Source organism: Heloderma suspectum, chromosome 10 (genome assembly GCF_057233095.1).
Source record: "Heloderma suspectum isolate Gila_16-S chromosome 10, 16-S_ref, whole genome shotgun sequence".
NCBI lineage: Eukaryota > Metazoa > Chordata > Lepidosauria > Squamata > Helodermatidae > Heloderma > Heloderma suspectum.
This window is the reverse complement of record NC_139467.1, coordinates 7112333-7126100: the sequence shown is the minus strand read 5'-3', so window position 1 is coordinate 7126100 and position 13768 is coordinate 7112333. Positions and strand designations below refer to the sequence as shown.

Below are 13768 nucleotides of genomic sequence, written 5' to 3'. Positions count from 1 at the left end.
GCTTGCCTGTTATCCCAGTGATTTCTTGACTTCCTACTTTAGCATTCCAATCCCCTATGATGAAGAGGACATCTTTTTTTGGTGTTAGTTCTAGAAGGTGTTGTAGGTCTTCATAGAACCCAACAACCTCAGCTTCTTCGGCCTCAGTGGTTGGGGCATAGACTTGAATTACTGTGATGTTGAATGGTTTGCCTTGGATTCGTACTGAGATAATTCTGTCGTTTTTGAGATTGTACACCAGTACTGCTTTTACCACCCTTTTGTTGACCATGAGTGCTACTCCATTTCTTCTAAGGGATTCTTGCCCACAGTAGTAGATATGATGGTCACCTGAATTAAATTCGCCCATGCTTGTCCATTTTAGTTCGCTGATTCCCAAGATGTCGATGTTCAATCTTGCCATCTCATGTTTGACCACCTCCAGCTTACCTTGATTCATTGATCTTACATTCCAGGTTCCTAAACAATATTGTTCTTTACAGCATCGGATTTTCTTTTCACCACCAGACACATCCACAGCTGAGTGTCCTTTCGGCTTTGGCCCAGCCGCTTCACTCTGTTCAGAGGTTTTCTTTATAATTCTTCACCATAACAGATTATATTTAGGGTGCAATCCTATGCATGTTTAGACAGAAGAAAGTCCTACAACTCCCAGCATTCCCCATAGCTGGCTGGGGAATTCTGGGAGTTGTAGGACTTTCTTCTGTCTAAACATGCATAGGATTGTGCCTTTAGTCTCTTTTCCATAGTCTGAGGAAAGGTTTTGACAAATACTGCTGTGTATGTTCCTGATTCATATATAAAAACAAAATCCTGCCATATTCTAGAAAAGTTTTTACTTTGCTGTGGTGTTATCTCTTGGCCTCATTCATGGACTTTTACAGGGGGAACAGATGTCATCGCCTTCAACTTGAAACCCTCCCATGTTTTCCCACCACTTTTTCCATCTTTTCTGTTACTTTTAAGAAAGAAAAGACAGAATAGCTGCATGATGCCTTCTGACTGGTACCACTCCAAGCCCTCTGACTGGAAGCACCCTGAGGGAGTGAGAAAGAGGCAGAGAGCAAACGTCAAGCCCTGGAAAGGACCTTTGAGGTACAGCCTTCCCCAAGCTGGTGACCTCTAGATGTGTTGGACTACAGATCCCACCATCCCCAGCCAGCATGGCCAATGGTCATAGATGATGGGATTGTTATCCAAAACATCTGGAGGGCACCAACTGTTTTAGGGACTGCCTCCCTTGGGAATCTGATGTCAGGCAGTGGATATGCTGCCGGTAGGAGTGTTTAACTGCACCTCTGCCAACACTCGCCTTGTATATTTCTAAATAAATTCAAATATTACAGAAACACCTTCAGTCTCCAATCATCTCTCTCTCCAAAGGGAACCAAACCCACCCCCAGAACTTCTCACCACTTGGGGTGGGGGAAAGTAGAGAACCCCCTCTATCTGCAATATGTGGATAATAATACTTGCCTACCTTACTGGGCTGCTGTTAGGAATAAGAACACAAGAAGAGTCCTGCTGGATTAGACCAAGGGTCATAGAATCACAGAATCATAGAATAGTAGGGTTGGAAGGGGCCTACAAGGCCATCGAGTCCAACTCCCTGCTCAATGCAGGAATCCAAGTCAGAGCATCCCTGACAAATGGCTGTCCAGCCTCGTCTTGAAGGCCTCCAGTGTGGGAGAGCCCACCACCTCCCCAGGTAATTGGTTCCATTGTCGTATTGCTTTTACAGTCAGGAAGTTTTTCCTGATGTTCAGCCGGAATCTGGCTTCCTGTAACTTGAGCCCTTTATTCCGTGTCCTGCACTCTGGGATGATGGAGAAGAGATCCTGGCCTTCCTCTCTGGGACAACCTTTCAAGTACTTGAAGAGCGCTATCATATCTCCCCTCACTCTTCTCTTCTCAAGGCTAAACATGCCCAGCTCTTTCAGTCTCTCTTCATAGGGCTTTGTTTCCAGTCCTCTGATCATCTTTGTTGCCCTCCTCTGAACCCTGTCCAGTTTGTCTGCATCCTTCTTAAAGTGCGGTGCCCAGAACTGGACACAGTACTCCAGATGAGGCCTAACCAGTGCTGAGTAGAGGGGAACTAGTACTTCCCGGGATTTGGAAGCTATGCTTCTATTAATGCAGCCCAAAATAGCATTGGCCTTTTTTGCAGCCACATCACATTGTTGCCTCATATTCAGCTTGTGATCGACAACAATTCCAAGATCCTTCTCGCTTGTAGTGTGGTTGAGCCACGTATCCCCCATCTTGTAACTGTGCATTTGGTTTCTTTTTCCTCGGTGCAGAACTTGGCATTTATCACTGTTAAATATCATTCTGTTGTTTTCTGCCCAGCGCTCCAGTCTATCCATATCACTTTGAATTTTGTTTCTATCTTCCAAAGTATTAGCTATCCCGCCCAATTTTGTGTCATCTAATGGGTCCATCTAGTCCAGCATTCTGTTCACACAGTGGCCAACCAGCTGCCTCCAGAAAACCCACAAGCAGGACACGAGAGCAACAGCACCCTCCTGCCCATGTTCCCCAGCCACTGGTGTACATCAGTACATTGCCCCTGATACTGGAGGTAGCATATAGCCATCAGGACAAGTAACCATCAGCAGCCTTCTCCTCCAGGAATTTGTCTAGCCCCCTTTTAAAACCCTCCAAATGGGTGGCCACCGCTACGTGTTGTGGTAGCAAATTCCATCGTTTGTGCACTATGTGAAGAAGTGTGCTGTGTGAAGATTACAGCAAGGTCACGAATATCACAGGCCAAATTGCCTTCCACCAGGCCCTCTGCAGGCCAGATGATGCTCATGGCCATGGTGGGCACTTCCTCCGCACACCGCCCAACATCCCCATCAGGGTGTCAAGAGGTGCATTAAGCAGTGGAGGCTGGTGGCTCCGATGTCAGTGGAGCAGTGAATCCACTCCAGGTTGCAGTCAAACCAAGGTATGCCTTGGATAGCTCTTTTAGAAATCTGACTGGTTTGGACTGAAACTTGGAGCGGATTCATTGCCCCACTGACATCGGAGCCACCAGGCTCCACTGGCTCGAAAGCAGACTCAGACGGTGTTCCTGCCCCTGCTGTTATCTCTGATTGCAGACTGAGGATGACACTGAGGATTCTTCTGGGGGGGGGGGATGTCCTTGGGGGCAGGAACCAAGGAGGCTCTGCAGGCCAAATTCGTGAGCCTGGCAGGCCAGGGTCCAGCATCTCTGATGTATATGAAGCGATTTGAATGCTCTAAAGCAAGCTTCCCAAACCTGGCACCTTCTAGATGTGTCAGACTACAACTCCCATAATCCCCCAGCCAGCATAGGGCTGCTCTAAAGTTAGGGTGGCACTTACATATCATCTGAAAAGAGGATAGAAGAGGCCACAGATTTGCATGACATTTGCACATGCTAAGTTACACATACAGATGCAGATTTAAGAAATGAGGACTATAATTAAAACAGACCAACAACGTACTTCACCATTGTGGGGAAAACTGTGTCCAGGTGGACCGTGTGCAACCTAGGGAACTGCCAGTCTATAAAGATGACCAGGCATGCCAGCCAAACAGCAAGGGTGTGTTCTTTGCAGGCCCAGAAGAGCCACAACATCTGGCACTGTCAGCAGCATCCGACATCCTGAGAAACTCAGGGCTCGAAATGAGCAAGTTTCTAGGCCTCATAACTAAAAGCCTGGTGAACCAGAGAAGCCATGCATGTGTGGATGCCCAAAGTCTCTCCCCACCCCTGACAGGCGGAATTAGGTCTGATTCAACAGGGACAAATGGCAAAATATCACAACCGTCTCTGGTAAATAGGAATACTTTGGACATATCTCTCAGGCTGCATGCAGCTTCATCTAACCCGGATTCAGCCTCCAATGCTCACACTCTACCACTGACATATGAGCTCCCTAGTGAGGTTCGCCTGGCACCTACATTGGATTCCTTTGGGCGCCAGGTGAAGACCTTTTTATTTTCCCAGGCATTTTAGCTTTCTAAACTTTTAGCTTTGCTGTTTTAAATCTGTATTTTAAACTTCTGCACTGCTGCTAGGTTTTATTGTGGTTGTATTGTTCTATTGTGGGTTTAATGTTCTATATATTTTAAATTTTTTAATTGCGTGCCGTTTGGTTTTAATTTTTGTGAACCGCCCAGAGAGCTTCGGCTATTGGGCGGTATAGAAATGAAATGAATGAATGAATAAATAAATAAATAAAAAGTATGGTCCTGCCATAGCGGTTCCATTGATCAGTTCCTGGAAATCTGAAATGCTCCCCACCAGACATTTTGGTAACCCTAACCTCAAATGCATGCCCTCCAAAACATCCATAATGCACAAATGCTTGGGCTTCCGCATTTCCCCCACATAAGAGCACACTTCCCCCTGCTCCACTCCCTTGCATTTGAAAGCAAACCACCCATCCAGTGGCTCTGCTTGGAAGTCCTGAGCTGTACCAAAGGACTTCCTCCTGCCTTGCCCAACTTCCTTTCATGCATAGACTGTGCCTCCCACCCCCACCCACTGCCTCCTTCAAGGCTTATCGGTTTTCTTACTTTGAGCGCAAGATCACTAAGGGGAGAGCCCAATCGTTCCGGCTTTGACATCTCATCTCCAAACGTCACTGGCATTCTGATCCAGTTTGCCTGCTGTGTAGCTGGCCTTTTCCAATGGCTGAGCTGAGCTTACCAGATCAGAGCAAGACAGCTTTGCTCCGAAGATCAAGCCATGCACAACCTTGTGTTGTCAGATCACGGCAGAGCTCTATTACAAAATCTCAGCTTTCCCCCTGGAAAGTTTTAACGTTGCTAAACCTGAGCAGCAAAAGTCGACCTATGCAAGACCTCGGCACTTCTGCAAGTCAGCCTGCTAAGCTTAAAGATCAGGAATGGAAAAATAAACAATACAAATATACCCTTCAGCCTTAAAGCACAAGTTTAAGAAGCTTTTGATATCAGTCTAGGAATATGGTATGAATATGAGCAAATATTAAAAATGCAAGTGCTGGGTAGGGGCTTCAAGGCAGGAGCCCCGCAAGATTTTTACTTTCGGAAGCTGCTGGATCACATGATCAGAGAGGTGTGCCTGTGAACCCTTTAAATGCCACAGAGAATTGGGCCTCCTCATCTTCTGCAGCAGGGATGGGGCAACTTGTGGATGACCAGAGGTTTTGGCCTGCCACTCCCATCAGCCCTAACCAGCATAGCCAATGGTGATGAATGATGGGAGTGGTAGGCCAAAACCTCTGGAGGACCACAAGTTGCCCACCCCTGTTGTACAACCTTGTAAGATCCTAGAATGCCCGTCCCAGCTCGCACGCACAGTAGCAGTGGCACCGCTAAAAAATATTGGGGTCCCAAGCAGTCGCACTAGCCCTACTGCCACCATTGCACAGATGAAAGGGGGGGCACTCTTATGTATTTGTAACACCCCTGTTCTCCCACCAAGAAGCACAGCCTAAATATTCACATACCTCCCCCTCCCCCACAAAGGTCCACATTTTCTCCATGGAATTCTCTGGCCTGCTATACGTGGGATTAATGTCCTCTGTGTGAACTGATCTAGCTTCAGAAAGATGCATGTTAGTAGTACAATGACCGTAATGCTCTCTTTCAAAATAAAAAAATTTAAACACTTACGAAAGTCTACTCTCCCAAGGGATCTTCTTGATAATGCAACACTCAAACACATTCAGCATCATGTTTACTAAGCGCAGTCCCTATGTTGTGCTACCTGGCCCTGGTAAAAAGGGCTGCAATCACTCCTACACACAATTATATTTGTAGGTCTCACCTGCAATTCAGCAAGGGCACTTCAAACACAGAGAGCCTCTGCGAGCAAATCTCCCTCTTTGGATTTTAAAATTTGACAGTTGTACATCTCCCAATTCAGGGCTGGAATGTTGTTGTAATTAGGGACCAGGGGCAAAGGAAACAGAAGTCCCACCTATGCAGGGTCATCCGTCCTTCGGGGCTTCTCAGCTGTAGGAAGGCAGTAGGAACTAGGAGTCGCAGCGAACAGGCATCAGGGCACTGCCTTTTTCCTAGCAGAGCTCCTGTGCAGTTACAGAAGGTCAACCCTGATCATTCTTTCACGGGCATAACATGGGGGGAAAGCATCCCTGGCCGTGTTTATGGCTTGCCACAAAGCTGTTCTAATGCATGGCAGCCCTGCCCCAAAAGTTGGCACTTCATCAATGTATTGAGAAAGGCTGTGTTTCATTTGACAGCAAGGGCGCGTGGAGGGTGAGCCATGCTTTTCAAAATTAGAGTGAAAAGAGGGGAAAAAACCAATGCAAATATAAAATAAAAATCCCCCAAGCTCAGAATGACATGACATGAAACTTGGCAGCACTAGGAAAATCCCAGTGAGTAAGAAAGGGAAGGTTCAAGAAGTTCCGCTTACCGCTTGCTTTCTCGCCGGATCATAGTTTTTCCCAGCTCACCACAGTCCTTCCAAGTCACCGTTTTGACTGGTCTTGGTCCTGCGGGCTCTTTTTGCTTTTCTGCTGGGGCGGCTGTTGTTGCTGCTCCTGCTGGCACTACCCCAATTCATGCAAAGGGGAATTGTAAGGCAGAATACAATCTCTCTGCAAGGCAGCTGAGTCAAAATGAACTGGTTGATTTTATGCTGATGTGTGGTTAAAAGGAACTGGGTTACACATGTGATGTGTGTGTGTGTGCGCGTGCGCATGCCTACACATGCATGTAACCAAGAGATAGAGCGGACTACATTGAATCGTGGTGATGATTGCATTGCTACTAAGCTGTTCTTTTTTAAATGAGCAGGATTCCTATGTGCTGGACAGCTGCATGGCAGGCAGAAATTCAACAGGTGAAGCTTCCTGATTCCTGCACCTTCATGATGGGGAAAGCGCCATCTCTTGAATATCTGCTTTATACAACAGATAAAGCCAGAAAAAAAGCCTGAAAGGGCACAATCCTATGCATATATAGGCAGGAAAAAAGTCCTACGACTCCCAGCATTCCCCAGCCAGCCATGGCTGGCTAGGGACTGCAGGGAGTTGTAGGACTTCTTTCTATTTACACATGCATAGGATTGTGCCCTGAATTACAGGACATAGCTAGAAACAAAATACTAAAAACAACACAAGATTTAGGAAATGCAAAGTGTCCCTCCCTACCCACTCTGCACTAACCACTCAAATTACTACCGCAGGAATGGAACTAAGAAGTTCTGGCTTTCATGCACTCTTTCTGTATGTTCTAACTCACACCAGATCCGGCTACTGATTCCATAAGTCCAGTCTCCCCCATTGCTACACCCTGGAAGCCATGGGTAGAACGGGAGACTGAACTCACAGGCTTTCTTTAATTTTATTTATTTATGGAAGCATTTATATCTTGCCTTTTCATTACAACACCCAAGATGGCTTACAGAAAATTCATAACACATTAAAAAAAAAGAAAAATCAGATATTAAAAAAACCAGATAAGCAGTTTAAAAATAAGACAGAGTGAGCGGATCAATAGTCCAAACAAGAACAACAAAAGAATCAAGACCCCTAATTCCGAGACCCCTTCCAAACCCCTGAGAAGCCAAACTCAGGAGACTGGGCATACAGATAGACCAGAAGTACAAACAGGGCTCCTTCTCCTCTCCAGATGTCAGACAAAGCATCACTACTGCCATAAATACGGGAACCATTTTGGATTAGCTGTGATTTAGTGCTGAGGATTGCCAACTTTTCAACTGGCCCCTGTGCTTTTAATAGCATCTTGAGCTGCAGACACACATGAGCAGGTGAGAATGCTTCCCAACATGCTATTAAAGGCTTCAGCTATTGGTCAAGCTGCTGTGAGCAGCACAAGAACAGGCTTGGTTGTTCTTATTTTCTGGTCAGTTGGCAATACTACTAATAGCACCTCTTCTGCTCAGAGAGAAGAGCCCTACACCAGATGCCTGCTCCTGGGAAAGGGACAGGAGAAGCATGTGCTGCAAAGGATCCTGGCTGCCAGGTCATCTGTAGACCCCCATTCATTCCCCAAATGCCAGCTAGGAAACAGAATCCAGACCTTCTGATTTCTGCACTGGAAACACTTCACGGTAGCCCTCTAACCACTAGGAATCACATTCACCAAGGTTTTTCTTCTTAAACATTCATCTGTGGTACAAAAGTATGTTCAGGGACAACAATTTTAAAATAGGTATAGAATCTGTGATGAATAATGTAAAACAGCCTGTGTGTGTTTATGATCTTATTGTTATATAATTGTTACCTTGTAATTCGTGAACCATACATATATTTAAAGATTCCTCTGAGGCTTTAGGGGAGGTGTGTGTTCCTTTAAATATTGTCCGGGCCTCCCCAAGGGAATTTATAAATGGGCCCCTTCAATTTCCCAAGTCCTAAGGGTTTGCCTTTCTTTCTCGAGCGCGGGTTATTGTAGGTGGAGAAGGGCTTTTGTGCAGAAGAGAAGGTTTCCGTTTGGTAGAGGAGAGATTATTTCAAGGGAGGCATAGATCGAATCTTGAGCGAGTGAAGGAAGTTAACAGATTAAGATTTTAAATTAGGCCTGAAACAAAAAAGATTCACCGTTTGTTTCACAAATTAGCCCCTTCCTCTACTGGGTTCCTGAGATGCTGTTTGCATGGTGAAGTCACCTGAAAAATATTGGGGAACAATCTTCTTTAGCTGGAAAACAATGGAAAATAATCTTCACAGCAGCATTTAACCCTTTTACTAGGTCAGGTCTTGGATGTGGTTATTGAAAGCCTGCGCTGCCTTTTCTGGGTGGCTTCTGCTTCTCCTTCCCCTGCCCCCAGAAAATTGCTCATCTTTGCACACTTGGTCCCCCAAACCCATTCCAAAATACCTTTTCTTTGGCTTATTGTTGGGGAAAGGAATGTTGAAGTTGGTTATGCAGATTCCTTATGTGAAATTGAGCCAGTTGCCCAAGAGCCATGCCTAGCCCAGAGACAGGTGAGCGAGTGATCATCCGCTACCTTGCAAGTGTTGGGATTCCTGTCCGACCTGGGAAGGCCAGCCCCAGCCAGGTGAGTGGAATGAAGAAGACCTGATCAAAAGTGTGCATTGTGGCTTGGGAAAACAGATGCTCTCGTTTTTCTTATTCTCTGGCCCTTGTCCACTGGGCGATCATCGTTCCGATTTTGCCCTAGTCTCTGCCTTTGGGGGATGCCCAGTTAAAGTTTTGGTGGGGTGAGTTGTTACCATTGCCGTTGCTCAGAGCTTGGCTCCCTTGCCCAGACAGTATCTTGGTGTAAAACAGGGACGCAGCACCCCTGGCATCCCAAACCAGCCCTCTGGGTTTCCCCAGAAGGCCGTGCCCCCTCCCACTGGCCACACCCCACTGGCCATGCCCCTTCCCCCCCAACCACTGATCATTTTGTGGTTTCCCCACTTTTGTGCCATTTTTACCCCATTAAGCTAAAACGGGTATTTTGGAGGGTTTGGCCATTGCGACCGCCGCCCCCCAATTACTGGACCGTGTCCCCCAAGTGTTTCTCCAATATGGAATTTGGCCCTTGGGCTGAAAGAGATTCTGGGCGTAAAATCTGGGCGTAAAATCTTTGAACAGGACAGGAATGTATGGCATTGTGCCTAGTGCAGGTTGGCATTGGCACCTGAAGTTCTTGGGCAGCTGCTGTGGCTCCAGAGACTTGGTAAGACCCACCGCTAATGATTGCCCTGGGCCCCCCATTTGAAAACAATTTCCTGGCCCAGCACCCCAACCGGTGCAGGGCGGCTGGGCTTAAATGCATTATAATTGCCCGCAGTGTCTGGAGCAATGCCGCTAAAGGGGGACGTGATAGAGGTGTATAAAACGATACATGGTGTAGTGAAAGTGGACGGGGAGAGGTTTTTCTCCCTCCCTCGTCCTAGTAGAACCTGGGATCATCCCATGAAGCTGAGTGGTGGGAGATTCAAGGCCGATAAAAGTAAGCATTTCTTCATACCGTACATAGTTAAACTATAGAATTTCCTACCAGCTGGACAGCTTTAAATGCGGATTGGACTGATTCATGGAGGAGAAGGCTATTGGTGACTACTAGTCCTCATGACTATGATTCTTGCATTGAGCAGGGGGTTGGACTCGGTGGTCTTATAGGCGCCTTCCACCCCTACTATTCTATGATTCTATGCTACCTCCAGTACCAGAGGCAGGATGCCTCTGAATACCACAAGGGGCAGAACCTCAGGCCAAATCTGGCCCTCCTGGAATCCCAGTTCAGCCCTCCAAGGTTTCCCAGATGGTCCCACCCCTTTTCCCCAAACCGCTGGGCATTTGATAATTTCCCAACTTTTGTGCAATTTTTGCCCCCATTCTAAAAGGTTGAACTGCCTGTCCTAAGGCTGAGTTACAGGCAGTCAGAGTTTTAAACTAAAATACGTTGTCATGTTTGGAATTTTGGCCCTGTTCCTTTTGTCTTCAGCCATGCCAACCACTGGAATGCTGTGCCTAAAAACCTCTCCAAAATGGAATTTTGCCCCTTAGGCTAAAAGAGGTTCTGCATACCAGTTGCTGGGGTGCATGGGGGGGGTGCTATTATACTCATGTCCTCCTTATGGGCTTCCCGTTGGCCCTTGTGGGAACAGAATACTGAACTAGACAGGCCTTTGGTCTGATCCGGCAGGGATCTTTGTATGTTCCTGATGCTATGTCAGGGGCATTGTAGGGGTTTTAAAACCGGAGCTAGACCCAGATGTTTGATGGTACGGGTAGTATTGGCCACTGCCAGGTAAGCCTGCCAGGGCCCACTCATGGAGGATGGGACCCACCTCAGTATTTTTCCAAGGGCCCCCTCAAACCCTGTGTAGTGCGTGAGATGTATGCGCTAGAATGCTAAGGCACCAGATTGTGAACCACTTTGCTCTTTCATTTTCTGTAGCTGGGGAGGTTGTTTTTAAGGTGACAACGCACTGGGACACTTCTGGTTCTCTCTAACCCTCCTCAATATATCTAACCAAAAGGAAAACTCATTGACTGGGTTTGCGCAGCATGCTAACCCACACTCTGAGCGGTTGAGTGTGGGTTGTTGTTGAACTTTGGGTTGTTTGTTGAACCATGGGTTAGCGTGTTGTCTGAACCCAGGACATTTTTCTCGGGATGGCTTGTTAATCATGCAGTGTGGCTTATTTTTCTCAAACAAGCCACCTTGAGAACCCATGGTTTGTTGTTGGGTTGTTCAGTGTGGTTAACAAGCCACCCTGGAGAAAATGTCCCGGGTTCAGACAGCACACTAACGTACAGTTCAACAACAAGCCATACTCAACCACTCCGAGTGTGGGTTAGCGTTTTGTGTGAACAGAGTGGGTTCATACAATCACGGAGGGAAAATAAGCCACAGTGGCTTATTTCCCCTCCCCGCCAGTGCCAGTCATGAGCCACCTAATTAGCATAATTATCCTCGCCAGGTGCAGGTTGTCATGACGTCCGAATCTGGTGAGGGTGGGTGGTTGGGGTGGTTTACAACCCGCCCTGAAACCCTAGAACAAGCCATCGAGCCCCAGCGCCCTTTTTGAATGCTGGGACTCAGTTTTGGAATATGCAAAGTACTAATAAAGGTGGGTGCCCCTGAACATGGGCAGTGTGCCTTGGGTTCTGGGTCTCAACTGGATACATACTGTCTCTGAGCATGTGCAGAGGGCTTTCATTTCACCCAAGATGAAAAGTGAAATAACAGGTATCTCTGACTAGGGACGGGGGAAAGAAAGGTTTCCTGACTTCTAGGCAGGGTTGGGCCCTAAGAATTAAATGCTAGCAAAATGTATGTTGCAACCAGGAGGGGAAAAAACAGCCCACCCTTTATTGTGGTAATGGGCCGCACCTTGTGAGTTCCAAACAGGATGTGTTCCCTTTGTACCCCAAGGGGGGCTTTGCCCCCAAATTCACACATTTTCTGTGGTTGAGCTTCTAAGTCAACTGAAACCCTCAACTATGGCTGAAGGGGAGTGGGGCGGGTGACGGCCCTGCTAGAAACCATCCACCCACTCATTTCTTGGAACAAAAATGGAAGAAACTGTTCCCACCCTGTTTGTTGTGGACAGCAAGCAGTTAGGTCTGTCTCAGAGAGGGGGTCACTCAAAGGCTTGATTTGAGCCAGGCCAGCCAGAGACCAATATTTTGCCTATGTGGTCAGGAGAGGTGGGGGAGAGTGAAAAATTTGACACGTTTGAACACAGCCAGCAAAGGAGAAACATCTCTTACATTTTTACCACTGGCCGGCAAACAGCAGCTTTGCAGAGGATGGAAGGGAGGTGTTGTTTTGGTGCTGCTGTTGGGTTGGGCCTTCTGTCTTCCTTGGGAGGGGTAAGAAGCATCTCATCCAATTTAGCCCACCTCCAAAGTTGTGTATTTCTAAAATGAAAGTTTCGGGGGTGCAGAACTGGTCTAGGTCCTGCCTTCTCCAACTTGGAAGTTTTTCCAGGTAGTTTCAGATCTATATGGTTGTAGTTATTCAGTGGTGAGGAAATGAAACTCTGCGTGAGCTCAGGGGCATGCTTCCCTCCCCCCCCCCCACACTGCTTCCTATGTTCCTGGCATGTAAGCTGGATTTTGTACAGAGTTCTGGGTGGTTCAAATTCTGACTTTCTGTTAAAAACAACAAAACGAATGAACATTGTTATTTCGCAGCAACATCAATGTACTTGGTGCTTGACCGAGGAACATAAATACAAAGGAGGGAGAAACATGAGCAGGTTACAGTCTAGATATTTGAGTGGCAGTGAGGTTAGACTGTTTGAATGGCACGTAAGAGATCTCGGTTCTAGTCCCCACTTGGCCATTAAGCTCACTGGGTGACTTTGAGCCAGTCACTGACTCCCAGCCTAACCTACCTCATAGGGTTGTTGTGAGGATGAAATGGAGAGGAGGAGGGGCATGTATGCCGCCTTGGGTGCTTTGCAAGAGGGAAAAGGGTGGATATCAATGTAATAATAAATGGGAACAAATTGGCAGTTTAACCAACATTTGCTTTCTTGTAGGAGAAGAAAACTCTTCCTCCTCCAACTGGTAGCCTGTTTGGTGTCCCGCTAGATTTGCTGCCTCTTTCGGAACATGTAGACGGGGTGCCACAGTGAGTAATTTGTAAAGTGCTCATAACCCCGGATCACCAGTTCCTTGTTGTAATTAATGGAAACCTCGTTTCCTGTCAGTGGAAGGCAAGGGACCAGTTTGGATCATGCGAGCCTTAGCCGAAGAACTGCTCGCTCCATTTCTTCCCAGAACCCCCCTCTCTTCCCTAGAGAAGGAGGTGACGTGCTGCGTAGTCGGAGCAGTTGCAGAAGAGGACCCTGGGTAATGGGCCCACGCCGCACCAGAGGCAGTCCTCTCTGTTGGGGGAAGGAGGGGTAAATAAAATTGGAGCGAAACTGTGAACGGTCCAGAAGAGCGACACACCTTCCTGAGTAAATGGGCCGGTACGTCCTAGCGTTGGGCTGGTTCACACATGCAAGGCCCCTCCGTTGAACACTGCATGGCTGATTGCGTGAACTGAAACCCTTGCAAAATGTTGTGTTTGCTGTAATAGGAAAGTTCTGACTGGGGTGTTAGATCTGTAAAAGGTCACTCACACATGCGAGTCATTGTGTGATGCTGCAGGCCTGCTGTTTGCTTTTGCTCGTGTGAGCCTGTGAAGTGGTGATGTGCATTTTCTGTGTTAACAGGACACTTTGGCCATCCTGTGTGCATTCTGGGTCTTTTTTCTGGCCTCCCAAGATGTCCGATATATTTTAGCCCTCCACCCCCTGCTGCCTCTGTCGCCCAGCTTACCTATCAAATCCCTCTCATT

At 47.2% G+C, this 13768-nt stretch overlaps 2 protein-coding genes across 3 annotated transcripts in view; one reads left to right on the top strand and one right to left on the bottom strand.

Moving 5' to 3' along the window:
• RASGRP4 (RAS guanyl releasing protein 4) overlaps positions 1 to 6534 on the bottom strand; it is a 35674-nt gene extending 29140 nt beyond the window's left edge. The window contains exon 1 of one of the 2 annotated variants that reach the window (XM_084814887.1): positions 6401 to 6534. In XM_084814887.1, the coding sequence (XP_084671013.1) occupies positions 6401 to 6423 (23 nt within the window). In that variant the 5' untranslated portion in view covers positions 6424 to 6534. The remainder of the gene's footprint in view (positions 1 to 6400) is intronic. The other variant, XM_084814884.1, reaches the window with a different exon arrangement.
• Positions 6535 to 8920: 2386 nt separating this feature from the next.
• The window catches only part of LOC146337566 (uncharacterized), a 41549-nt gene continuing 36701 nt past the window's right edge, over positions 8921 to 13768 (top strand). Inside the window, exons 1-2 of the mRNA XM_084816290.1 lie at positions 8921 to 9013; positions 12963 to 13054. Of these exons, the coding sequence (XP_084672416.1) occupies positions 8921 to 9013; positions 12963 to 13054 (185 nt within the window). The remainder of the gene's footprint in view (positions 9014 to 12962; positions 13055 to 13768) is intronic.